The sequence below is a fragment of the Oryx dammah genome, unplaced genomic scaffold, assembly GCF_014754425.2.
Source record: "Oryx dammah isolate SB20612 unplaced genomic scaffold, SCBI_Odam_1.1 HiC_scaffold_25, whole genome shotgun sequence".
Taxonomy (NCBI): domain Eukaryota; kingdom Metazoa; phylum Chordata; class Mammalia; order Artiodactyla; family Bovidae; genus Oryx; species Oryx dammah.
In genome coordinates this window covers 87,040,531-87,067,841 of record NW_024070209.1, presented here as the reverse complement: position 1 = coordinate 87,067,841, position 27,311 = coordinate 87,040,531, and the positions used below count along the sequence as shown (strand labels likewise).

Sequence of the window (27,311 nt, the reverse complement as noted above, 5' to 3'; positions counted from 1 at the left end):
TTTCAGCTATCTCTATAACTAAATAATTATGCTGTAGAAGATTATTTTTAACTTTTTATTATGGCTTTTTTCCAAAATTTTTTATGTTTACACAATTTTTAAAGGTTGCTTTCCATTTATACTTATTACAAAATACTGGCTGTCTTCCTCATGTTGTGCAACACATCCTTGAGCCTATTTTATACCCAGTAGTTTATACCTCCCATTTCCCCGCCTTATATCTCCCCCCTCAAAAAATTATATACATCTTACATTTTCTTTTTTTTCAGGTGATGTGGAAGAATTAGAAATTCAAGAAAAGCCTGCTTTAAAAGTGTTTAAAAATATTACTGTAATACAGGAACCAGGAATGGTGGTATTAGAGGTAAGATGAGATCATTTACCTAAACAAGGAGGGGGAAATGTTTTGAGTTCACATGTAACTGCAGAGAAAATTGGGTTCTTCCCAATCAGGAAAAAAAATTGTTGGAAAATATATATATGTATATTTTTCTTTGCAAGATCAGCTTTGAATATAGCATAGATAGGCATTTTCTATATAGTTACAATAGCAAAGACACTAATAATAAATTAAGACTTAGTATTTAGTGTGTGTAATGAGCCAAAGCCTCTCATATGAGTAAGTGTTAACTGATTTTGTGGTATCCTAGAATGTCTTCAGTAATATTAAAAGGTCTTAAAATTCTCAAGATAAAAATATAATTTTTACTTTAAAGCAAACAAACTTGTCATGCAGTTCTTCTTAAGAGGGTGGAATCCTGAAGATTCAATTAGCAACATTAAAATGACCCAAATCCACAAAGGCTCGAAATGATTAGGTAAATGTGGTTCCCACTGTTACAATTTTAAATTCCTATTGGTAAAATTTAGGACCCACACACCAAATGACTTTGATGGTTGATTTTCATAGGTTGTGAAAGTCACTCAGTCGTGTGCAACTCTTTGTGACTCCATTGACTATACAGTCCATGGGATTCTCCAGGCCAGAATACTGGAGTGGGTTGCCATGCCCTTCTCCAGGGATCTTCCCAACCTAGGGATCAAACCCAGGTCTCCCACATTGCAGACAGATTCTTCACCGTCTGAGCCACCAGGGAAGCCCTTTCATAGGTTGGCATCTATTTAAAAAAGGATTTTCTTCAGTGAGTCCTGGAACTGAATGATCCAGGAAGATACCTTGTCTGTTTCTCTGCCTCACAGCAGAGTGTAAATTTCCCAACGCTGTGGTCTACTATTCTGTTTATACATATTACTGTTTAAACAAACAAAAAGATTGGTCAGTGCTGTTCCCACTGCAGTTCTCTGATTTAAGTTTGAATTGTGTTTATAAGGCTAAAAGTAACTGAAAAACTGTCAAGAGAAGTAATTATCTATAACATGAAGTTACATAAAATAATATATTCATATAAAGCATATCTGAGACAGGGGAGAAGTTATTAGAGACATTAATTTAGCTCTTGCTACTAAATACTATTAAGAGAATGCATTTTTTTATTTCCTAGAATTAACATGCCAAAGAAGATCTTCAAGGTAGATCTTCAAGTGACTCTTATTGCTTATAAAAGTGCTCTTTGGAGAGATAATACTAAGAGGCAGGGTGGGGTGGGGGTCTCACCCAGCCTAGCAGTGGGCACATGACAGTGATGGAGGATCTCAGGCTTCCTCTGAGAGACAGAAGGAAATCTTTCAAGATGATGCTGGCTGTGCTACTAAAATACGGTGACCAGCAGTTTGAGTTTGAATCCCAAAACAAGCAATGAATTACTGTTTATGTTATCTTACACAAATACTTTTGAGTCAATTTACTCCTTTATGATGAAGATGTGAATTAAATGAGAGGATGCATATAAGACACTCACCACAAAGGACGCACTTGGTATAAAACATTTTACTCAGTTCAGTTCAGTCGCTCAGTCGTGTCCAACTCTTTGCGACCCCATGAATCACAGCACGTCAGGCCTCCCTGTTCATCACCATCTCCCGGAGTTCACTCAGACTCATGTCCATCGAGTCCGTGATGCCATCCAGCCATCTCATCCTCGGTCGTCCCCTTCTCCTCCTGCCCCCAATCCCTCCCAGCATCAGAGGCTTTTCCAATGAGTCAACTCTTTGCATGAGGTGGCCAAAGTACTGGAGTTTCAGCTTCAGCATCATTCCTTCCAAAGAAATCCCAGGGCTGATCTCCTTCAGAATGGACTGGCTGAATCTCCTTGCAGTCCAAGGGACTCTCAAGAGTCTTCTCCAACACCACAGTTCAAAAGCATCAACTCTTCCGTGCTCAGCCTTCTTCACAGTGCAACTCTCACATCCATACATGACCACAGGAAAAACCATAGCCTTGACTAGACGGACTTTAGTTGGCAAAGTAATGTCTCTGCTTTTGAATATGCTGTCTAGGTTGGTCATAACTTAACATTTTACTATTGTTTAAAAAAAAAAAATTAGGGAAGTCAGCATTATTAGTTAATTTCGGTAAAAAATGGGTCAGTTGATTTCAGCGAAATGCTGGAAGCAGTAGTCCCCCACGTACAGTCAGTGGATGGGTGGTGATAATTGCAGTTTGTGGGCGTGGCTGGGCTGGACCCCACTAATTCTGCCTCTTTCTTTGCAGTGGTTGGCAAATCCTTCCAATGATATGTATGCAGATACAGTCACAACCGTGATACTAGAAGTTCAGTCAAACCCGAAAATAAGGAAAGGTACAGAATTACATCATTTTTTTCAATTCTTTCATTTCTCCCATGATTCTGTGAAATAAAAAGCAGAAAACAGTCCTCAAGAACTTGAAATCTCTTAATTGTTTCATTCCTGTAATTCAAGATATATGAATAACAGTGTATATTACTAATATTTTACTTACTTTTTATCCTGATTCTCCATTTGTGCTGTAAAAATGTGGTTGCAGTTAACAGGAAAATAAAAATCTCTTTAGTAATAGACCTCTTAAAAACAATCAGAAATTCTAGAATATTGCTGAATTGAGCCAACATTTCTAATATGAAAATATGCTATATTCATGTCTAGAAAAACTTGTTAAACAAAATGGAATTTCCATTGGGGGCAGTTTTGTAGTAATTTTGTTTTCTTTGCTAAGAAGCATTTTTTAATCAAAGAAAACGCCCATGAAAATATCTTTGTATTATTCCTTTTATAGTTTGATTCTATTTTATACATAATTCAGTATAACATATGTTAAAGTACACGTGTACGGTGGGCCTTTGTGTTCCTGGAGAGGAAGCTATGCTTGAAATATTCCGGGAAGCCGCACATGCCAGTTCTATTCTAGAAGCACCTTCTGTGAAACACTCTTATACTTCATTGATAGCATTTGCTCCCGTTTCGTTTCTTAACCTGATGACACCTCAGTCTAGATCTGGAAACAGCAGCTATATCTGTACCTGCGTGCATGTTCAGCCCTACCTGCCATTTATTTTGAGTCCCCCCATTCTGGGGACACATAAGAAAACTACACATTTTCCTCAATTTACCTCCACAGGTAGATGCTCTATGTACATTAGTCACTTAAAGGATTCCAGTTAACCATTTTGGTTTCTCAGCAAGTATCTTCTGATTGTTGATTTGGAAATTATCCTAACCAGGGATATGGACATTGAACCCACCGTTGCTTTTTTCCCCCAGGTGCAGTACAGAAGGTTTCTAAAAAATTAGAAATGCACGTTTACAGCAAGAGGCTGGAGATCATGCTCCAGTAAGTGCTGCGTGATTACTGCTCAGCCGGGTAGTGATGCAGGAGGGAGGGGCTCAGTGGGTGTGAGGCTCAGACGAGGCCACCAAACTGGTCTGGGTGACTGTTTTCTATCAGTAAAGTGGCTTGAACCACTTCTTTCCAACTAAATACCCCAGCCCCTCCTGTGAGTATAACTCACAGGAGGCCTTTGGAATTGATCTGAAGGCCCAGAGAGCCAGTGGACCAGGGTGCTTGGATTTGAAGACTCCAGTGCTTCGTAGCCGTGGGGCTTTAAGCAAATCTGTGTCTTGTTTCCCTCCCATCTGAAAGGGGCTCCTTACCAAAATGAAGTGAAAGTGAAAGTCGCTCAGTCATGTCCGACTCTTTGAGGCCCCATGGACTATACAGTGCATGGAATTCTCCAGGCCAGAACACTAGAGTAGGTAGCCTTTCCCTTCTCCAGGGGATCTTCTCAACCCAGGGATCAAACCTCGGTCTCCCGCATTGCAAGAGGATTCTTTACCAGCTGAGCCACCAGGGAAGCCCCTTACCAAAATACACACAGATTAAGATAATGTATATAAAGTACCTAACACAGTGCCTGCTGAATGGAGCATTCTTAATAAATGATAGCTGTGTATTTCACCTATCTTGTAAAATTAATAATACCTGAATGTAAATAAATCTCGGGGTTAGATGGGGTTAAATGCTGTGGCTGACAGTAAAGACTCTGCCTGCAGTGCGTGAGACTTGGGTTTGATCCCTGGATGGGGAAGATCCTCTGGAGTAGGAAATGGTAACCCACTCCAGTATTCTTGCCTGGAGAATTCCATGGACAGAGGAGCCTGGCAGGCTATAGTCCATGTGGTCACAACAGAGTCAGACACAACTGAGCAACTGACACTTTAACTTTTGGGGGGTAGGTATAAGTATTCCACTTCACAACTATAGGCTATTTCCAATATTATTTTCCCCCAAATATATAAAACTGTACTCTACATATTTGTAAAGCATTTTCCACTAATAGCGCATCTTTGTTTATTTTAAGGGACATATTTGGAGAAGACTGTGTTAGTGTAAAAGATGGTTCTGTTCTTAGTGTCACAGTGGATGGAAAAACTGCTAACATAAACTTGGAGACACGGGTATGTAGCTGTCCATTTCTACGTTTCAAGACATTTGGGGGAGAAAAGTGAAAGCAAAAATCTCTTACATTTTGGCATTTCCTTCCAGTTTTTTCCTACATTTTAAAAATTATGTTTGTGTTACCAGTTTTGGGTCCTTTTTATTTCTCTTTTGTCATAAGCATTTTTTGCATATTGCTGCATAGCGCACATTTCCCTTGTCTTTATTACTCTACTGTTTTCTGTTTGCATAATGTGCCATAACCTCAGCATTTCTCTAGTGTGGCGTCCAGTTAACTCCAGATTTTTCAGAGAAGTTGTTCTTCTGTTGGCAGCAAGATCCAAGTGATTTTTCCAAACAATGGGCTTTGAGAGTGTAGGGCCTCCTCCCACCACACCCAGCAGATCTTTGAGGATTATGTCACAGGCAGAAATGAATAAGTACATCCTCCTTGTGGAGTTGTTTTTGAAGATTAAAACAGTTCTACTAAACAAATAACACCTTTGGTATTTCTTCTGTATATACTTTGACTGTTTAGATGTTTTGAGAAAACACTAGATTTATTTTACCTCAATAAGAAGGAAAAAAAAAGCTTAGAACCTAGAGAAGAAATATTGAGAGCTAGTAAACCTATGAAACAAACGTTCAAATCAGATCCACTAATAATTAAAGGAAATACACATTTAAAGCATGAGACATCACTGTTTCTGTGCTTATACTGGCACAAATTAAAAAGGGTCATAGCACCCTTGCCAGTGAAAGAAGAAGGGAACAGTGACTTCCAGGGCTATTTTGGACAAGGAGGAGGCTGGAAGTTGGGTGGCGCATTCTTTCTGCAGGGGGGTTTGGTGATCTGCATCAAAAGTCTTCAAAAAATAAATACTTTTATCCACAATTCCACTTGCTGGATTTAACCAAAGAAGATAATTAGGCAAGTGAGCAAAAGTATCTATAAAAGGATGTCTGTTTTAGCATTGATTAGAACATAGACAAACTGCAAGAGACCTACATTTCCAACAGTAGGATCTAATACATAAAACAACTGAAAAAATAATACATGTGTTATACCCTTATGATGATACTATATGTACAGCCACTAGGAATGATTTATTAATGTGCAACAAAGTTGTCTATTTACATTATTGAGTGAGAGGGGAAGTTACAAGATAGCAAGTATGATAAATTATCCCATTTTTGTTTTAAAGGAATATGTGTATAGCCAGAAGTCTAGAAGATTATATACTGAAAGGTTAAAAGTAGTTATCAGTAGGTCATAGAATTAAGGGTGTTTTCATTGCTAAATTTTTACATGAGGGATATTTATTGTGTGACAAAAATTCTTTTAAACAGCATAGTAATTTGTAGTTAAGAAGTAATTGGGAGATGACTGGGCTTCCCAGATGGCGCAGTGGTAAAGAATCCACCTGCCAGTGCAGGAGCCGTGCTTTCCCCTGGTTCAAGAAGATCCCCTGGAGGAGGAAACGGCAACCCACTCCAGTGTTCTTGCCCAGGAAATCCCATGGACAGAGGAGCCTGCAGGATAAAGTCCATGGACTCACAAAGAGTTGGATGTGACTGAGCACGCATGCACAGGAGATGATGAGTGAATATAGATCAAATTTAATACCAGATGTTGAGTAGATGACCACATCTATTGTTTGCGCAGTATTTCAGTAGTTTGTGTTGCATAGACTAAATTCCTTGGAGTATCATTTGCTGGATCAAAACACAGGCTATGAAGTAAACAGTTCTCTCAGCTTTCCTTTTATTCTTTTTTCCTCCCAAGTTAGCCTCTTATTAGACCCAGTCATCATGCCGCTGGGAATCTCTGCATCCAGGTGCAGGCACACAGGTGTGCAGTGCAGCCATTCTGGCTTTTGATAATCAAGGCCCCACCCCCTCGGGAACCAGTTGTTTTTAAAGAGCGTTAGTTTACCTTGCATATATAATTCTAGACACTTCCGTTAAAAGGCATGTCTGTGCTCTTACTTTCAGACTGTAGAATGTGAAGAAGGCAGTGAAGATGACGAGTCCCTCCGAGAAATGGTGGAACTGGCAGCCCAGAGACTGTATGAGGCCCTCACACCCGTCCACTGACAGCCTCTCTCTGTCAACGTTCAGCCTTTTGTAATGCCTGACTCTACTTCTGTTGCTTAAAATAAAATACATTCATTTCTCTGGGGTAGCCTATTCACTTTCAATAGCAACTGGCCTTTATCCCAGCACCTTGAATACTGCTAAATCACCACGAAATTTGTCCATTCTCACACTGCTGAATAAACCGCTGTTACTGATTCTGCTTCTAGGCATGTATACAGCTCCCTCGGGAAATTCAGATCTGCTCCCGGCAGCTGGGTCAGAATGTCTTGTGTCCCTTTTAAGGAAAGGTAATATGTGATGGTTTGAGTTTTCATTTGTATCCTCTGAATTTGAATTGCTAATTAGAGATTATCACTTAAAAGTTTTAAGCCCCCTTTCCATTTCTTCCTAATATTCTTGCCAAATTCCTTAATTTATAGTTTGTAAAATTAGGACTTTAGAAATTCAGTATTTTCTTTGTATAATTCAATTCAGAGATATTCAAAATAGAATTTTTATGACTCAGGTTCAAGGGTTTTATTTTTATGTTGTCGAATTGTTTTATGCGTAAAGTAATCAGCAGTCCAGTTTCCTCAAGTACAAGTAGTTCAGACTTGTAAGTAACTGGACACAGGAGTGTTGAGTGCCATGTGCAGAGGGCTCAGCCTGGGGCTGCTTTCTCAGGGAAAGGGCCTGATTGCTCCCTCTGAATGAGAATGAACACAGACCGGGGCCAGCTCCTCAAGTCGCAGCCCAGCTGCAGAGCTGTTTCACTCCCTGTCAGGCTAAAGCCTCGACTCATCCAGGCACTGTTTAGTTCTTCCCTGTGCTTTGGTGATATACATGTCAGTGCCTGAATCTAAATTTTTGCTTGAAACAAAATACATCTATTTCTATAAAGTACTCTACTTTGGCCCAAGCCAGAGGTCTAAGGGTCACCTTTTATGAGTGTCATTTAAAATTTTGTTGAGATAGATTTAAAACATTTTTAAGTTAATACACACTTGTGTTATCTTTACAACCCAGGTTATATACAGCAAAAAAAGCAAGTCCTGTTTCCCAGTCCCTCCCCCTAAGGTACCAATTTCAGTTAAGGATGCTGAGCTGCTCTTGAATCTGGACTGTGGCTCTAAGTCCAGGTCATTTTCTCCCATCTGGTTCGTGCCATGGTTTTCCTTCTCCTCTCCCTGTGACTGATTCAACAACAGACCTGCCCTCAAGCCACCCCTGCTGGAAATCCTGCAGGGCTTCTTCACCTTAATTAGGGTGAAGTCCGAACCTTAACTTGGCCTCACATGGGGTTCTCAACCCTGGCCGCACATTGGAATCCCGTGAGAAGCTGTGACAATGTGCTGATGCCCACTCCCACCATCTGCAGTGTTGTTAACTGGTCTGCAGTGATGCCACTTCATCAGCACACTCTTAAAGCTCTCAGGTGATACTAGTTGAAGCCAAGAACTCCCAACCTGAAGACAGGGCCATGCCTGCCTCTCCAGCTCCAGCCACTCCCCCTACACTTCATGTCCAAATCACGCAAACAGCAATCTTTCTAACACATGGCTTCCCTGCTGGTCTTCCCCTTAAGCTCAGTTCTTTCGGGATATCCTTCGGGCTCACTTCGGTCACAGATGTCAAACTTCATGACGATAACAGGTTACAAGGACTCTCTTTTGAGCAAACATGGGCCAGGCTCCTCTGTCTTCTAAGCCCCCACCTTGGGTCCTACCCTTGGCCCCTTTAGATCAGTTTTAGCAAGAATCCTGCTGAGTCGGTTTAGCAAAAATTCTTCACTCTTGATCTACTCAGCCAGAATAGCCACTCAGATTCCTCATCCTGATATCACCCTACCCTGCCTTCAGTGGGAACCCTGTCAGGGAGGTTTATCCTCCCTCCTCATGGTTTCACATTCATCTGACACCTCCCCCTGCTCCTTGGCTACAAACCCCCACTCTTCCTTATATCCAGAGTTTAGTTAGATCCATGAATCAGGGTAAATTGGAAGTGGTCAAACAGCAGATGGCAAGAGTGAACATTGACATTTTTGGAATCAGTGAATTAAAATGGACTGGAATGGGTGAATTTAACTCAGATGACCATTATATCTACTATTGCGGGCAAGAATCCTTTAGAAGAAATGGCGTAACCATCATAGTCAACAGAAGAGTCTGAAATGCAGTACTTGGATGCAATCTCAAAAACAACAGAATGATCTGTTCATTTCCAAGGCAAACCATTCAATATCACAGTAACCCAAGTCTGTGCCTCGAACAGTAATGCTAAAGAAGCTGAAGTTGAATGGTTCTATGAAGACCTAACAAGACCTTCTAGAATTAACACCAAAAAAAGATGTCCTTTTCATTATAGGGAACTGAAATACAAAAGTAGGAAATCAAGAGATACCTGGAGTAACAGGCAAATTTGGCCTTGAGTACAGAATGAAGCAGGGAAAAGGCTAACAGTTTTGCCAAGAGAACACACTGGTCATAACAAACACCCTCTTCCAACAACACAAGAGAAGACTCTACACATGGACATCACCAGATGGTCGATACTGAAATCAGATTGATTATATTCTTTGCAGTCAAACGTGGAGAGGTTCTGTACGGTCAGCAAGGGCAAGACCGGGAGCTGACTGTGATGCAGATCATGAACTCCTTATTGCCAAATTCAGACTTAAATTGAAGAAAGTAGGGAAAACGACTAGACCATTCAGGTATGACCTAAATCAAATCCCTTATGATTATACAGTGGAAGTGACAAATAGATTCAAGGGATTACATCTGATAGAGTGCCTGAAGAACTATGGGTGGAAGTTAATGACATTGTACAGGACACAGTGATCAAGACCATCTCCAAGATAAAGAAAGGCAAAAAGGCATAATGGTTGTCTGACAAGGCCTTACAAATAGCTGAGAAAAGAAGTGAAAGGAAAAGGAGAAAAGGAAAGATATACCCATTTGAATGCAGAGTTCTAAAGAATAGCAAGGAGAGACAAAAAAGCGTCCCTCAGTGATCAGTGCAAAGAAATAGAGGAAAACAATAGAATGGAAAGACTAGCGATCTCTGCAAGAAAATTAGAGATACCAAGGGAACATGTCATGCAAAGACGGGCACAGTAAAGAACAGAAATGGTAAGGACCTAACAGAAGCAGAAGATATTAAGAAGAGGTGGCAAGAATACACAGAAGAACTATACAAAAAAGATCTTCATGACCCAGATAACCAATGTGGTGTGATCACTCACCTAGAGCCACACATCCTGGAATGTGAAGTCAAGTGGGCCTTAGGAAGCATCACTATGAACAAAACTAGTGGAGGTGATGGAATTTCAGTTGATCTATTTCAAATCCTAAAAATGATCCTGTTAAAGTGCTGCACTCAATATGCCAGCAAGGTTGGAAAACTCAGCAGTGGCCACAGGACTGGAAAAGATCAGTTTTCATTTTAATCCCAAAGAAAGGCAATGCCAAAAAATGTTCAAACTAATGTTCAATTAATGCACAATTGCACTCATCTTAAACGCCAGCAAAATAATGCTCAAAATTCTCCAAGCCAGGCTTCAACAGTACATGAACCATGAACTTCCAGTTGTTCAAGCTGGATTTAGAAAAGGCAGAGGAACCATAAATCAAATTGCCAACATCCACGGATGATGGAAAAAGCAAGAGAGTTCCAGAAAAACATCTACTTCTGCTTTATTGACTATGCCAAAGCCTTTGTGTGGATCACAACAAACTGGAAAATTCTGAAAGAGATGGGAATACCAGACCATCTGACCTGCCTCCTGAGAAACCTGTATGCAGGTCAAGAAGCAACAGTTAGAACTAGACATGGAACAACAGACTGGTTCCAAATAGGAAAAGGAGTACGTCAAGGCTGTATATTGTCACCATGCTTATTTAACTTATATGCAGAATATATAATGCAAAATGCCAGGCAGGATGAAGCACAAGCTGGAATCAAGATTGCCAGGAGAAATATCAATAACCTCAGATATGCAGATGACACCACCCTTATGGCAGAAAGTGAAGAACTAAAGAGCCTCTTGATGAAAGTGAAACAGGCTAGTGAAAAGTTGACTTAAATAAAGCTCAACATTCAGAAAACTAAGATCATGGTATCCAGTCCAATCACTTCATGGCAAATGGATGGGGAAACAATGGAAACAGAGACTTTCTTTTTGGGGGCTCCAAAATCACTGCAGATGGTGACTGCAGCCATATTTTAAAGCAGAGACATTACTTTGCCAACAAAGGTCCGTCTAGTCAAGGCTATGGTTTTTCCAGCAGTCATGTATAGATGTGAGAGTTGGACTGAAGAAAACTGAGCTCTGAAGAATTGATGCTTTTGAACTGTGGTGTTGGAGAAGACTCTTGAGAGTCCCTTGGACTGCAAGAAGATCCAACCAGTCCATCCTAAAGGAGATCAGTCCTGGGTGTTCATTGGAAGGACTGATATTGAAGCTGAAACTCCAATACTTTGGCCACTTCATGCGAAGAGTTCTCGTTGGAAAAGACCCTAATGCTGGGAAGGATCGGGGGCAGGAGGAGAAGGGACCGACAGAGATGTGATGGCTGGATGGTATCACCGACTCGATGGACCTGGTTTTGGGTAGACTCCGGGAGTTGGTGATGGACAGGGAGGCCTGGCGTGCTGCGATCCATGGGGTCGCAAAGAATCGGACACGACTGAGAGTCTGAACTGAACTGAACTGAAAGACCTGCTAGCGAAGGCTTCGGACTGCGCAGGCGCCTCCTCCTCCCGCCCGCCCCGTCAGCGGCAGCTCGCCCCGCCCAGGTGTCCCGCCTGGCCCCGCCCCTCCGCTATCCGCCCCGCCCGGATATCCGGCGTGGCCCCGCCTCCCGATCGTCTCCATCATGGCGCTAAGCGAGGCTGTGGCGAGCGGGAGCCCTCTGCTGTGGCCTCGGGTTCTGCTTTTCGGAGACTCTATCACCCAGGTGACCGCCGCTCGGCCCCGCGTCCAGTCCGCAGACCCCGGTTCGGCCTCCCCGCCCCGCCCTGGGCCTGCGGCCCCAGCCGAGAACCGCGGGCCAGGTGTCTTGGCCGATCCCTGGCTCCCGTTTCCCCCGACTGTCCCGAGGTTGCGGGGCCGCAGCCCGCCGCCCCTCGGCCAGTCGCCTCCGAGCCCGGCGGCGTGGGCCCCTTCGTGACACCGCGCCGGTGGCTCATTTCTCGGCGTGGGGAGAGACCGCCTTGGGGTGCGGCGCGGCCTCGCAGTACAGGACCCGGGTCTTCTTGAATCTTGGGGAGCCCGTTTGGCTTGGGGAGCTCGTCCCGACCGCGCCCTGGGGTCACAGAGCCCGCGGTGGCTGCCCTTTTCTCTCCGCGTCATTCTTCATGGAAATCTCAGCAAGCCCTGGCACGCTGTCTCCAGTCGTGCTGTCTTCTGCTCAGTGACCTTTGTCCTTTTCCCTGGGACTTTTTTTTTAATTAATATTTTTTTATTGAAGGATTATTGCTTTATAGAATTTTGATGTTTTCTGTCAAACCTCAGCATGAATCAGCCATAGGTATACCTATGTCCCCTCCCTTTTGAAACTCCCTCTCATCTCCCTCCCCATCCCACCCCTCTAGGTTGATACTGAACCCCTGTTTGAGTTACCTGAGCCATACAGCGAATTCTGAAAAGGGGCTTTTAAACTCGCTCACAGCGGGATCAGTGCTCTGTATCCCAGAGCTTCCCTGGGCAGGTCGCCTGCACAGGCCCCAGGGTCGGGCTGAAGCACTTTCTGCAGTTTTGTACTGCCTGCCAGCTCCACGTAGAAACCCTGGAACCAGTTCACCTCTGTGCTTCCTCTGATGGAACAGGTTGATCCAGAAAGAGATGCCTCCAGGTGTTAGCAACCAGGGTTCTTGGCCTTTCCCTAATCAGTTGGTGAGAGACCAGTCAAGGAATTCAGGCAAGGCTTGGTTGGAGCTCCTGGGGCCACCACATGGAAAGAGTGAAAACGAGTAACATGTTTCCTTGCTTGCTCCCCAAGGTGGGGCAAACTGGTTCCTTAGATGGGGTGAGGGTAGGTGTGAGTCTCGAGGTCCTGAGGGGGGGTGGCTTAGGTGGTTTGCCCCCCTCCGAGTGTGTTGAGTGCACGAGGCACTGGGCAGTACCCTGCTTTTGCTCGTAACACCCCACTTTTGTTCCCAGCTCTTCAGTAGTGGCAGTTGGGTTTTTGGTCTCTTTGTATCTTTTCCATAAGTGGCCCCACCTTGGCATGGATGCAGCCATTTTTAGCCCCTTACGATGTCTTATTTTGTTGCTCCCATGTCCGGTGGTATACACTGCAGAGAAGAGCCAGATCATCTTTTCACCCAAGATTATTTCAGCTCTCATCACAGGAAGAATAGATATTCTTACTTCAGGGAAGGAGTGCATTTTAAAAATTACCCTCTTGTGGCTTTTATTTTGTTTCTTATTTTTCTCACATTCAGACATAACTTCTTAAACCAGTTTCATTTTTAGCTCCTAAGGACTTTCCAAATTCCTCAAGGGAATGTATATCAAAAATACTCTTGAGTTTCTGATTTCCTTATTAATTCAACTATGGTGAGATAGTGTAGTGTGGATTTCATTTCCTAACTAGACAGTTGATTTTATTTCTTGTACCTCTCAAGTATCTTTTCTAAATAACAGTGAATCTAACATAGGTCTCAATAAGATGCAGCCAGGGACTTCCTGGTGGTCCAGAGGTTAGGGCTCTGTACTTCTACCGCAGGGTGGGTGCGAGTTCACTCCCTGGTCCGGGAACTAAGATCCTACGTGCCTCATGCTGTGGCCAAAAAATAAATAATGAAATGCAGCTGACTGGCTCAAATCCTGTGGTCAGGGAAGACCCCTCACTTCCAGAGTGCTGCTGCAGTGCAGCTACGGTAATCCCTGAAATGACCTCGGAGCAAAGCGAATGGTGCAGGCCAAGAAGACAGAGAACACAGAGAACAGGAGTGGGGGTGCTGAACAGGTTGTCCTGATGACGTGGATGAGTGGTAACTGGCTTTTCTTTCTTCAGTTTTCTTTCCAGCAGGGTGGATGGGGAGCGTCACTGGCTGACATGCTGGTCAGGTGAGAATTGTTTCTAGATTGATGCTTGAGTGCTTATTGATGGAGAAGAGAGGGAATGAATGATGGTGCCGAACAGTAAGTCCCTCCTCTTCCTCTTTTCCACCTTTCCCAGTTGGTGTATGTAAAGGGGCGGGGGCGGGGGTGTAGCACTCAGGTTCAATTAAAACTTGGCCACCACATGAAACCGAACCCTCAAAGTTGTGAAAAAATGCATCAGGGGTTTGGATCCAAAACATATGGCTATTCACGATCTAAACAAGACAAGTTCTTTTTCACTTATGACCTAAATAATTAGCAAGGAAGTCAAATGAAATAATACAAAATATGTCCTGAAACTACAGTTGGATTCCTTTTTGGGTAGAGACTTTTTCCTCCCAAATTCACTTTATAAAATATAACAGAAAAAAATATATATAACAGAAAAAAATATATGTAGCAGAAATAGTGGGGGTAGAGGGGAGAAATAATGATTTTGACATTCCATTTGCCAAAATTCATTTAAGCATATGCTAATAGAATTATTAAAAGGAAAACATGTCCCAGTTCAAGAAGTTAAGAAATAATATTTAGAAACATTTCCACATTAGAAACAGGAGACAGCAGGATTTGTGATTGGGTTTCGGTAAGCTGATCAGCAGTTTTCTTTTCCTCCTTCAGAAGAAGTAAGCTGGGTGTCTGCCGGCTTACAGTACTTGATAATTTCCTTCAGTAGTATAACTAGCACACCAAGAAAATATATTTAACGTAATTTCTGAATTTGAGCTGTTTTAAAATGTCTTCATTTCTTCATCTCCTAAACTAGAAATGAAAAGAATGACCTTCCAGCTTTTTCTATTTCCAAATGCTTTCTCTGTTTAAATTGACTTAATCTAAAAGCCCAAAAGTGTTATTTCATTCCTGTTTTCTCTCCTGTAAGAAGGGTAGGAGGTTCTAATAGCTAACTTTATTGCATGCTTACCAGGTGCCAAAGAGGTTAAAACACTTCATGTTTATTGTCTCATTGAATCTTCACAGCTCCTGGTAGCACAGCTGGGGAGTCCACCCATCCATTTGATAGCTGAGAAAACTAGGGTGGAGAGAGGTGGGTGAGGTCGCCCAATAGCAAGTGTCAGGTGGCCTGGCCTTGAGCCCAGGCTCCTCCCCTCTGCGGAGGGACGACAGGGACCCTGCTCTCCTGTTGGAGGGTGAGTGAGCTACTGGGTGCTGCCCAATCAAGTACCTGGCTCGTAAGAAGTGCTCAGCAAATGCTAGCTTTTGTTTTTAGTAATTCAGTACCTGTTTAATTGATCGATTAAGCTTTTCTGAGAAGATACTGAAAAGCAGAATAGTTATTCATTCCAGTCGTCTGAAACTCTAGAAATGTCTGACCAATAAATGTTTTCTGAATTGTTTTAGTACTAAAATATGGTCGGAACTGTTTGTTTACAGGTGTGATTGCTAAGTGAGTGAGTGAAAGTCTCTCAGTCATGTCCGACTCTTTGCGACCCCATGAACTGTATAGTCCTAGAATTCTCCAGACCAGAATACTGGAGTGGGTAGCCTTTCCCTTCTCCAGGGGGTCTTCCCAACCCAGAGATTGAACCCAGGTCTCCCACATTGCAGGCAGATTCTTTACCAGCTGACCCACAAGGGAAGCCCAAGAATACTGGACTTCCCTTGTGGCTCACACGATAAAGCATCTGCCTACAATGCTGGAGACCCAGGTTCAATCCCTGGGTCGGGAAGATTCCCTGGAGAAGGAAATGGCAGCCCACTCCAGCACTCTTGCCTGAAAAATCCCATGGACAGAGGAACCTGGTAGGCTACAGTCCATAGGGTCACAAAGAGTTGGACATGACTGAACGACTTCACTTCCACTTTTCTTTACCAAGTGAGCTATGAGGGAAGCTTGTGATTGCTAAAGACCATTTAATTAGAAGCTAGTTAATTTTCAGAACTGAGAGTAATTGTAGGGAATTCCCTGCTGCCCAGGACCCAGATTCAGTCCCTGGTTGGGGAGCAAAGATCCCACAAGCCACACAGCCAATAAATAAAATTATGTGTATTTCTTAAAGATGAAGTTGTAGACCATGTATGGATGTGTCACATTTTAAAAGCATCTTGTGACAGAACAAAACTGAGCAGCTGTGGCTGACCCACAGGGAGGCCTGTGTGGGCTGAGACCTCCCTGATTCGGGCTCTGCCCACAGAACCTGCCCCCTGTCCCCTGGGCTCTCTGACCTCAACCAAGGCCACTAGAGCCTGTTGTGAACCAAAATGCCACGTGGAACAGAGACTAGAAGCTTGGCAGCAGGGGTTCCTCACGTGGGCGCCCTGAGCCCACCTTCTCCCAACGGACAGGTCCCCGGAGCAGCCAGGAGGCCACTTGGGGAGCACCGCACCCAGTGTCAGAGGCACTGTCTGCTTCACGCCGCGGTCCACAGTCCCGGCCCACCCTCCCTTTGTGATGCTCCTTTCCGTCCCACCGACAACTGCCCTTTGGAAGGACAGTTCTGTCTTTAGCCATGTGAACACTTGGTGTGAATGTCTTTTGCAGACCTAAGCCCGGAACTGATTTGATTCAGTTAAAACACTGAATTAACTTACCTAACTTCCAACTCTGCACATTACTAAGAATCACCCTCCTGCAACTGCCCTTTTGTACTTCCTGGATGAGCACGCGTGTGCACTGTTGCACCGGACTCTGCGGCCACATGGACTGTAGCCCACCAGGCTCCTCTGTCAATGGGTTCTCCAGGCAGGAATACTGGAGTGGGTTGCTATTCCTTTCTCCAGAGGATCTTCCCGACCCAGGGATCCAATCCAAGTCTCCTGTAGCAATCTGGTTCTTTACTCCATGCCCCCTGCCTGCATGGAGAGCAATACCCTTAAAATAAGAAATGGAGTCCCATAGGGAATCCCGAAATTTTAGCTTTAAGTAAGATCTTTGTATATTTAGTACAAAAGCATTTTAACAATTCTTAAATCTACTTAAATGCTTTTGAAATTTATTGATAAATATTAATATTTTGAATAATTCTTTTAGCCTCTGAACTTAAATTCCTATTGTTAGCCAAGAATTTGTGTGAAAACCTTTCTTAATTTTCCAGTTTCTTTAGCCATTTGAATAACATAGGCACTACTGATTGTGTTAGTTAATCCAGAGAAACTTTGCTTCTTCCGCTTTCAGACAGGAACTGTAACAGTTTCAACCCTGGGCCTCACTAGCAGTTTTTTCCTGGTTCCCAGCCTTATTATAATGACTTTTTTTTTTTTTTTAATCTATAATGGCTGGCATTTATTGAGCTCCTTATATAGATCTGGCCACTATATTACTTTTAATCATCAGGTAACCTAGCAGATGAGTTATTAGTGTTCATCTCTGAGTGGTGGGGAGACAAGCTCGGGGAAATTGAGCGGCCAAGGCGTTGCTGGTCGGGGGCAGCGAGGTCCAGCCACCGGCCGCTGTGACCGCAGCCCTCACTGTGCTGCTGCCGCACCACGCGGGCGGGGCGGCTCTGCCTCTTGTTTTTTAAGTGCGGCAGGGACTTAACCACTGGATAGATGTAAGACAGACTGAGCAGAGTCTAGAGTGCTCCACTGTCGAGTGCTCTAACTGGAGGCTTTAGAACGGCTAGTCGGTTTTTTGTAATCATTATACACTAAGAACACAAGACTCAGAAGCAAATGTTCCTGAATTTCTGTTGTCGCTCCCAAGACTCACAGATGCTGAGCTGTCAGAGCAGAGGCCTCCTCCTGTCTAGGGCCTTTGGTGCCCTAGCTTCTCTGCTTAGTTGCTTACATGTAAGAATTTGAACCAGACAACAAAACTAACCACATCAGTTTGCTAACCATAAACTGAACTCAGATTCACTGGGGAAAAAAATTGTTTTAATGGGTAACTTGAAACATCTACAAACCTACCAAAGGTCATAGCTACTCAGTGTTAGCTCCATTTCCATGGTTTGTTTTTTCAGCATTCCATAGAGTATTGTGAATCAAATCATATAGTATTAAAGAGGAATAAAATGCTTGTTAGAACTGGTTTAAACTGAAACACAACTAATCTACTGAATCAAAACCATGGGGTGATAGTGATGGCAGTGTCGTTGATGACCTGGACAGTGCCGCCACTGTGGGTGCTGCAGACAGTGGGGGACACAAGGGCAGTCTCTGCCTTCTGCTCCTTTTAAAAGCAGCCCACCAACCAGGCATGGCACCACGAGCCTGCACAGCCCCTTCGTCTTCACAGCCTCTTCGTCTTCACAGCCTCTGTCACGGAGGCCTGGGCGGACTTCCCTGGGTCTTGGAACCAGGAAGGAGTCTGACATGCCTCAGCCCGGCCCTGCCCCGATCCCACACGGTGAAGCCCGGGCAGCGTCAGCCGTCGGGTACTGCCCGCCTCACAGACACACCCCCTCCCTTACCAAAGTGTGGCTGCAGGGGGCCGGAAACAGTTCTCTGCCCACAATTCACCTTTAACTTTTTTTTTTCATTTTAGAAAATGTGACGTCCTGAATCGTGGATTTTCAGGTTACAACACCAGATGGGCCAAAATTATTCTCCCCAGACTCGTCAGGAAGGGGAGCGGGCTGGACAGCCCTGTGGCCGTCACAATTTTCTTTGGTGCCAATGACAGTGCACTCAAAGGTACAGGCCCTTGTGTTTCCCTAGTCCATTTGTCACTGTTTTCTGTTAAAGCCAACTTAAGTTTCTACACTTTTTTCAAATGTTTTCATTATCTCCCAGGAAGTAGTTTTGCCAAACTTACAATGGGTTCCCCAAGTTTACTTCCATTCTTTTTTTTTTTAACTCCCGACCTCGCAGAGGCCTGGGTCCTTGGCAGACCTGCAGTTTCTGGGGTTTGATGTTTTTGGAGCCCATCTGTGCTGCACTTGGTTCCTGAGGTCCCTCTTTAGCTGATGCAGTTAGCAGGAGAGAACCAGCTGTACACGTCACGGTGTGACTCACGCTGACGGGGAAAGGACCACTCCCGGCAGCAGCGCCCTGACCAGGCTTGAGTCCCAGGCCACAGGAAACAGGTCCGAACAGGAGACGTAACTCCGTATTTTTGGAAGAACTGTTTCTGTGACTGGAGGCACAACTGGGGAGCGCAGGCCCCTTTTCCTTCCCTGCTCATGAAAGGAGGGCCCTCTGATCAGAGTAACCAGAGGAGCAGCGGCTTCCAGAGGCTTCCCCGGTGCCCTTCCCCTCTGCAGTGCAGGTGGGGCCCTCAGGTGAGGCTGAGAACAGGGAGAGGGCAGCTCCCAACCTTGACAAAGCCTTTTTGGCCTGTGAGGTTATAAACTACAGGTGTTGGTAGAGACTGTAAGTGCTCTCTGTGAGACAGAAATTTCCCAAAGATGGAATTTCTTTCAATTCAGGACAAGGAAAAACAAGTATGAAAACAATGGAGGAAATTGCCAAGGAAAAAAATATAGATTTATGAAAAACTTAAAATAGCCTATGTCAAAAAAAGAAAATGACACATTAAGGAAAGTATTTGCAAAAACATGACAACAAAAGGTTAATGTTTTTAATGTAGAAATCAGAAAGATAGTCACTCCAATTTTAAAAAATGGGCAGAGGCAGGAACAGATGGATCACAGCAGGAGAAACATAATAGCCAGTACATGTTTGGAAATGTGTAAAGCCTTCCATCACGCACAAAGTGAAAACTGAATATTGACTCTCGCATCCGTGGGTTTAAGCAGCATTACTACAGCTGCCAAGTGTGGAAAACGTGCTCTTACAGGACTGGAGGAGGGGCGGGGACAGGGAGGACTTGAAATCTTGCTGGAAAGCTCCCATCCAGAACCCCCTCATCTAGAAACCTGGCCATCCAGGTCCATGTGCAGAGATGTCTCTGCTGTCTTATTTACAACAAAACGTTGGCATGCTACACAGTAAGGAAGTGGAAGCATTCACTGTGGTCACCCTACAACCAAGCACCAGGTTTCTGAGGACTCCTTGTGAACACAGACACGCTTATAATGTATGTTTAAAAAAAAACACAGTATGGCCATTTGTCTTTAGTGTGATCCCTCTTCTTTTTTGAAGTATACATATCGGCTTGGAAAGGACTGGAAAGAAGTACAGCGAAGTGCCAACAGTGGTTTTCTGGGTGGTAGGATCATGAGTGCTTTTACTTTCCCCCTGAATTACACTTTCGTGGGGTTTACAAAAAGCCTGCAGCGAGCCTGTGTGAGCCTGTCTGGAAGGAAGCCTTTGCAGTGATGACAGCTGTGCTTAGCTTGTTTGTTTATTACTGACAGCATCCTTCCTGGCAGGTACCTTGCTCTCAGTCCCTGACATGCTTGGCTGATATAATTTCACAGCAACCCCGTGAGGTAGACCCTGCTGTCACCCCCATTTTACCAGCAGGAAACAGAGGAGCAGAAAGGTGGATCATTTGTCCAAGGGCACAAGGCCAGCCAGTGACAATGCCAGGCCAGAACTTGGGCAGGTTCCCTCCACAGCTCGGCTCTCCTTTACAAATCCAACCTACTGGGTTCATGACCATAGGACAGGAAGGCAGGAGAGGCAAGCGCACTTACAAGGCTCCAAGCCAGGGCCACTGAAGTCCGTTTTATGAAGAACCCCACGCTGGAACTCTTCCCCCTTTCCTGCCCTCGGTGCCACAGTTCCCTGGTAACATCACGATCGGGGCCCACCTGTGAACATGCATTAGCCTGACCTGTCACCCCTTAAAACAACCCTGCTTTGGGGCTAAGGTGTCTGTCTCCCTCCCGAACAGACGAGAACCCCAAGCAGCACGTGCCCCTGGAGGAATTCGTGGCGAACCTAAGGAGCATGGTGCGGTACCTGCGGTCCGTGGACGTGCCCGAGGGCAGGCTCATCCTCATCACACCGCCCCCGCTCTGCGAGGCCGCGTGGGCGCAGGAGTGCCTCCAGCAAGGTAAGTGTGGGCTCCTGGACGCGGGGCTGTGTCCTCAGGGGTCTGTAACTCCCTGTCCGTCTGCTTTCAGTCAACAGAGGTCACAGAAGAGCTCCCATTGTGTCTCCTGTTGACACAAAGTGTGTAGGGGCCAGCCCTTTGCAGAGAAACAGTGAGCACTGTGGTCCCTTGCGGCTCTCACCCACTCTGGTTCAAAGTCGGATGGGTGGCTTGTCCCCCGTCCGGCAGCGGCCCCTCATTCCATACGCAGGCATCCGGGCCCCGCAGTCTTCCCCACCTCACCCCGCGCCGGCCCCCAGCCCGACTCCATCCACCTCCGGCCAGGGCTCTAGCCAGGCCGCTCAGCTCCCCCACCCCTATCTGTCCGGTGTCCCCTAAACGCCCTTCATGGCTCCATCAGCCTTGGTCCTGTGCTGGGGAGCAGGACACGCATGACCTGCGAGGCCCATCCTGTGTCCCCTGAGCCCCATGGCGGGCCACTTCAGGTCCGCCAGCAGGTACCCGTTCACCTGCGCTGAGAAGCCCTCCAGGTAGTAGGGCTTGCACAGAGGCCAGCACCTGGGTCTGTTGGTTGCACCTGGATTTTCTTTTCTCAATAGGCTGCAAATTAAATCGCCTGAACTCGGTTGTTGGTGAATATGCCAGGGCCTGTTTACAAGTAGCCCAGGACTGCGGGGCTGAGGCACTCGACCTGTGGACTCTGATGCAGAAGGACGGTCAGGTACAGTGGTATGCACGGTCCCGGGGGGACCTGGTGCCAAGGGTCGGATGGGTGGTCCTCTCCCCTGCTGGGACGGAGTGGACATGGGGGAGGACCTGGAGAGGCTCGGAGAGCCTGCAGTCACAGCGCCCTGGCTTGGCCATGTTCTCTCCCTGCATTCAGCAGCTGGCATCATGCTCTGGGAAGCCCTCTGACAGGAGCTGGCACATAGTGAGCACTAAATGGTTAGATGGTGTGGGAAAGTACTGCTGCTGGAGAAAAGGGGCTAGCGGCTCTCAGTGTGTCACGTCCAAAAAAACTTTCCAGGGGTCTAAGAGCTGGGAAGGTCTTCCTTGGTGGTCACCTGCTCGTGTGTCAGCAGAGCAGAGGAAACTAAGGCCCGGGAGCAGTGCAGCCTCCAAGTCCTGAACCAGCTCCCGATTCTGCCGGGCGGGGCGGGGCTTGAGCAGAGGGGGAAGACCCCTCCCCAGGAGAAAGGGCTCCCACGGTCAGTGTTCTTGAGATCGGGGGCCACGGGGGTCTGGACTCTTGGCTGGATGGTACAGATTCTTTTTATCTGTAAGTTTTAATCGTGCACCTGTCAATAGAATACCCAGACTAAGAGTCAGGACAGCTCAGGGCCCAGTGTGTCAAGCCGTTTCTCACGAGTTTCACTTTGTGGATCACAGTCGAGCGCTGTATTCACTCACTGATTCTCTTCTTCCGAGCCAGAAGGACGCATCAGCTCAGGCGCTTTCTGATGCTGTGAGTGTGGGGCACTCTGTGTGTCCTACACAGACGGTCAGGGCCTCCGTAGAGGACAGGGGGCATGGGACAAGCTAGGGCAGCTCCAGAGGGCCGCCGGTCAGGCTGGGGACCCGCCAGCAGACCAGCACATGCCTTTAACTGAGTTCTCTCCTCACAGGACTTTGCCTCCTATTTGTCAGACGGACTACATTTATCACCAAAAGGAAATGAGTTTGTATTCTCCCATCTCTGGCCTTTGATAGAGAAGAAAGTCTCCTCCCTGCCTTTTCTGCTCCCCTACTGGCGAGACATAGCAGAAGCAAGACCGGAACTCAGTCTCCTGGGAGATGGGGACCACTAGTCACTGAGAACCAGGTCTCTACAGAACATGAAGTCGCTGGTGCACAAACACCCCAAGATAAGTGGTTGAAGAATTTTTTAAAAAACATTTTAAGTCTTTTGCTCACGACTCTGGAACAAAAAGTACTATCTGCCACCAAGATGAATAAAATCATTAGAATTTTCTTAGGACAGCTTTGTACCTAGGTACATCATGTTTTGATAATAAATATTTATTGATTGATGCAGGTGTCATCTGTGCCACAACTACAAAATAGGCCCAGACCAGCTTGTTAATAAGTGGAAAAAAAAAGGTAAAGACAGTTTTGTTTCTTAAAAAGTCACAATTTTATAAAAAAATGGTTTTCTTACATTCACTCATACATATACCCACACACCCCACTCACCTATCCGATTGCAGAAGTGTAACTACAATGTAAGAATATCATGACTGGTTAGAGACAGCAAATACCATAAGGTACAGGTTCAAGTATTAGTGTAACAGGTATCTGCGTAACAAACGTCCTTAGAAAAAAAGATACGATTTGTCACAGGTTTGGATGATTGCCCTCAAAGCTTACAAGTTATCTCAGTTAAAATGTGTTGGCTGGTGAGCACATTTCAGAACTCAGCAGGGGAAAAAAGCTTTTAAAGCAGATCAGAATTCAGCCTGATGGTTTTTATCCTTCACATAGTAAACGCAGACATTACTGAAGCACTAGATCAAGAATGAACACAGGTGAATACCAAGGGTTCTTAGAAGTCAGTTGTGTGGGTAGAAAGCCCCAGGCCACCACATCACACCCCGTTCCTTTGGCAAGAACCATCTCTCATACCCTCTTGGCCACTAGTGTTTGAGCAGAGGCAACCATACCCTTACTCTGAAGTAGTTCAGGTTTTCTGAATGGCAGATGTTTTAAGAGCATGGTAACAGTGCTGACATGTGAAGATACTTAACACAGAAAAACTGCCCAGCTAACTAGGGTCCAAAACCATTGGCAGGATTTTGTAGATTCATTTGGCTATAATTTGTAACCTTCACTATAAGCTAGACTGTTTCAATTCTAGAAATTAGAAATTCTAACAATTTAGAAGAAACATTAACCTAACTTATTTCTTATAGTGTAATTCCCTTCTTCTGTTACAAGTTCTAGGTATTAACCTAGAACTATCTAGAAACAGAACCCACATTTTGGAGATAATGTGTAACTTGCTGGTTTTATCTCCCTTTGTCTTGAAGGCAAAAAGTAAATCTGTGTCTGTTTACCCTCACACAAAACCACTACATGCCTATGTTCACCAGGTAATTACAGTGTATTTAAAAAAGAAACTGATCGTCTCCCTAATCAGTGCTGTTCTCAATGTAAAAAGTTAATTTACAAAAACGTAAATATTCATAACCTAATCCAGCCATAGTTTCTGCTTTTGCACCACAGGTTGAAGGATACTTTAAAGATCAAAAAACTGAAACCTGAAAGCCTCAAAGTAAGCCAGATTCACCTTACCTCTCCACAGGAAAAGGGCCTGGCCACACCAGTATTACGTATGCCAAGGAAGTCCAAACACATGACCAGCATCTGCTGTGAAGTCACTTCCTTATTTCTCCCAAATCTTCACAAAAAATATGCAGTGATTTGGGGTCAAGTCCCTAAAAAATATTCTGTCCCGTTAGTCAGAGAGCCCAGTATGTGGCTGGGACTAGCACTCGGTCTCCTTGCTGTCCACGCGGTTCTGACGCTGCAGCTTGAAGGACGAGGCCTTTTCACTTCTGGTGACCGGATGGTCCGTAAGGTCCTCGAACGACTTGGCAGCTGCACTGCTATTTGGGAAGGGATCCTTCTCAAAGCCATCCTCGTCAGCATGCGAGTCCGTGCTCGGGTCCTCCTGGATCGTGTCCATCCGCTGGTGGTCCAGCTTCGGGGCCAGGGGCGCAGAGGGCGCAGGGGGCATCACGGAGGTGGGCTGCAGGCGACCAGGGGTCTGGGGCGCAGGAAAGGGCTTGATGATGCGCACCGAGGCCGAGTCCATGCTGCTCAGCATCTCGACGTTCTGGAGAGACACGGGGCAGGGGGTGAGCCCCACCAGATGGCCGCACCCATCAGCACCCTGATCCCCACCCACCTTCTGAGGAAAGCACCCTCAGAAGCAATTAAAACAGCAGGGGAGGGCAGAGCGGCGCTCCTCTGTAGTGTCAGTCTCCATCCAAGCAACTGACAAAAAGGTCACCTCCAAGAGAATTCACGTTCACATCCTGCCTGCCAGAAGACGGCCCTCCAGTCAAAGAAGCCGCAGCTGGGGAGGCCAGTGAAGGTGTCTGCTTAGCAGGCCTCCAAACACAACCGAAAATGACTTCCTTTTGTGTGAGATACTTACGCTGGGGTGGAACAGAGACAGAGACTCAAACTGCTTATCCAGTTTCTTATCCTAGAAAGACAAGAAGAGCGGGATCATTCCTACAGCCTGCTCAGTAGAGGCTCCGTCCTCCTAAGCCCCTCCTAATAGTACTGTAAGTGAAGGGCTAGCTTAGAGCTTGAGTTGTAGGAAGAGGGAGCAGGTCCAACAGATGAGAATGTGAGTTCTACTCAAGCTTGAGGGGCTCTGCCACAAGTGTTTCCTCTTACACTTGAAGGAAGTATGTTTTTTGGCATTAACTGCAGAAACAGGCAAGGTTTAAGTGCCATTTTTCTGACAGACTTGCCCCACACCCTGGGCAGGAACAACCAGGGCACCTCCGTGCATGCTCAGCACTCAGAGACAAGGGTGACCCTAAGGGCAGCCCTAGGAGGCGGAGGGGCAGTGCCCACGGCCTCACTTGGCACTGACCTCAAAGTGCCCGAGACCCCCCCAGCCTCAGTACTCTTCTCAGCGTGTCCTGAGCTTCTGTGGCCCAAACTCTGAGAGGACCTAGGCCTCAAGTCCCAAACTGGCCCTCAGGTCATACTCTGGAAGGCTGGACACACGGTCCCCCGCCACCCTGCTCCCTGTCTGGAGCTGACTAGTGACAGGTGACCACGGACGAGGCAGGAGGCCGAGCCCAGGCCTGACTGCCCCGACCATCTTCTGTGCTTGGAAGCCCACTGCCCGCCCTCCTGTCGGCAGCTCTGCTCAGAAATCTAAGGTCAGGCCTCCATAGTGGACGGCACTGTCGCCGTGTGTCAGAGCTTCAGCTCTTTTACAGAGCGGGGCTTGAGCAGAGGTTTCCTCAGGCCCAGCAACCTGAGGAAGAACTGTCACAAGACCGCCGCGAGGGAAGGTGGCCGGGGCCACGATGACCTGAGAGTTCCCTGCACCGGAACCTCCCACATGCTCGCGGGAGGCACCCTGCTCAGGGCTTTCAGAGCCAAGGCCTGCAAGCCTGGGTCTGAGCGCCTCGTCTCTGCACAGCAGACAGATCTTCACTTTCCCACAGAAGCAAGGAGAATGGATTTATAAGAAAACTTATAAAGTACTGGAGCTTCTCAAAGTGCAACCAAGCTTGTTAGCTGTTACTCGTCTTGAACAACCAAACGACTGCTCCGTGTCCTCACAGGGAAGGATCCGAACACCCCAAACGGTGCTGCTGGGACCCTGGATGAGACGGGGCAGCGTCTCTGGACGGCTGCTGGTTGCCATCTGTGCTGTGACAACAGCCTGAAAGTGCTCGGCCGCAGCTCCACTCAAGTCCAGGCAAGTCCAGCTGAACAGTCTCTGGTGCTTAGAAAGTATAAAATTCCTCAGAAATTACACACGAGAAGAAAACAGCCACACACAAAAAACACCGTTTTTAAAAATTTAGTCTTGTAACAAGATATGCTTTCCTAGGGCTAACACCAAAAAAGTCATTAGAAACTGGTCAGAGTTTTCTAAGAATAAATTTTCTTTTCAAACCAGCTCTATGGTTGGAAGTGCTCCAAAATGTTTCAATTACTTAAAAACTGGTGACTTACCACACAATGGACCAGAATGCTGAAAGGGATCCAGAATATCAAGGAGAAAACCAGGACGGAACCGACGATGTTATCTGCTAGAAACTTCCCTGTGAACAGTTCCAAACAGTGAATGTCCTGAGCAAGGACTCAGAAGTCGAAAAGCAGCGGTTGTAAGCTTAGAGTATCATCAGGTGTCGAGGCACAGACTGCTGGCTGGGTACCGCGACGGAGCTGGCACTGAGAGGCCAGACCCATGCCACCCACGCAAGACCCAAGCACCTCCCCACACACGGGCGCTCTCCCCAGAAAGGCCCAACGCACTTGTGGAGGACACGTCACATCACGGGGCAGCCCACCTGTCCCCAGCAGGACGCCGCAGGGGGCTCCTGCTGGAGGCGGCTCCTACTAGGAACGATGCTCGCCAAGACAGTGCTGCAGCTGTCGGCACTGTCGTTATTTCTGGGACTAAACTCAATTATGCACCCTAGAGGAGCCAGTGTGCATCCTCACTTCTGGAAAATCTGAGACCCACTTGTAAATAGATGATTCTCACATCACACAGGATTCTGGCAATCTACAGCTTGCAGTCTACAATCTGATGCATGCTTATGCTGTCAAGAGTGCATTTCCAGTGAAGCAGTCTGTACTTTCTCTTCCCTTGTCTGAAAATCTGTGTATCCATGTTATACAGGTGCAGACCTGTAAGTCCATTTTTTTTTTTTTTTTAGCCAACAAAGTCATTTCAGAACGTA

At 45.9% G+C, this 27,311-nt stretch overlaps 3 protein-coding genes across 7 annotated transcripts in view; 2 read left to right on the top strand and 1 right to left on the bottom strand.

Moving 5' to 3' along the window:
• Positions 1-6,995, top strand: part of CPSF3 (cleavage and polyadenylation specific factor 3) — a 30,927-nt gene extending 23,932 nt beyond the window's left edge. For 2 of the 3 annotated variants that reach the window (XM_040224960.1, XM_040224959.1), the window contains exons 14-18: positions 270-364; positions 2,612-2,699; positions 3,640-3,709; positions 4,737-4,833; positions 6,809-6,991. In XM_040224960.1, the coding sequence (XP_040080894.1) occupies positions 270-364; positions 2,612-2,699; positions 3,640-3,709; positions 4,737-4,833; positions 6,809-6,910 (452 nt within the window). In that variant the 3' untranslated portion in view covers positions 6,911-6,991. Of the gene's footprint in view, positions 1-269; positions 365-2,611; positions 2,700-3,639; positions 3,710-4,736; positions 4,834-6,808 lie in introns of all 3 variants that reach the window. The other variant, XM_040224957.1, reaches the window with a different exon arrangement.
• Positions 6,996-11,733: 4,738 nt separating this feature from the next.
• Positions 11,734-22,895, top strand: IAH1 (isoamyl acetate hydrolyzing esterase 1 (putative)). 2 transcript variants are annotated; one of them, XM_040224951.1, is made up of 6 exons: positions 11,734-11,850; positions 13,915-13,967; positions 18,448-18,596; positions 20,704-20,865; positions 21,465-21,586; positions 22,491-22,895. In XM_040224951.1, exons 1-6 carry the CDS (start codon positions 11,770-11,772, stop codon positions 22,671-22,673), a joined length of 750 nt encoding a protein of 249 aa, XP_040080885.1. In that variant the 5' UTR covers positions 11,734-11,769; the 3' UTR covers positions 22,674-22,895. The 2 variants fall into 2 exon arrangements, with proteins under 2 accessions (XP_040080885.1, XP_040080886.1); XM_040224952.1 differs by lacking the exon at positions 13,915-13,967 and having other exon boundaries at positions 11,742-11,850.
• Positions 22,896-22,975: 80 nt separating this feature from the next.
• ADAM17 (ADAM metallopeptidase domain 17) overlaps positions 22,976-27,311 on the bottom strand; it is a 41,814-nt gene continuing 37,478 nt past the window's right edge. The window contains exons 17-19 of one of the 2 annotated variants that reach the window (XM_040224950.1): positions 26,578-26,666; positions 25,025-25,075; positions 22,976-24,700 (exon numbers count right to left, since the gene is read on the bottom strand). In XM_040224950.1, the coding sequence (XP_040080884.1) occupies positions 24,350-24,700; positions 25,025-25,075; positions 26,578-26,666 (491 nt within the window). In that variant the 3' untranslated portion in view covers positions 22,976-24,349. The remainder of the gene's footprint in view (positions 24,701-25,024; positions 25,076-26,577; positions 26,667-27,311) is intronic. The other variant, XM_040224949.1, reaches the window with a different exon arrangement.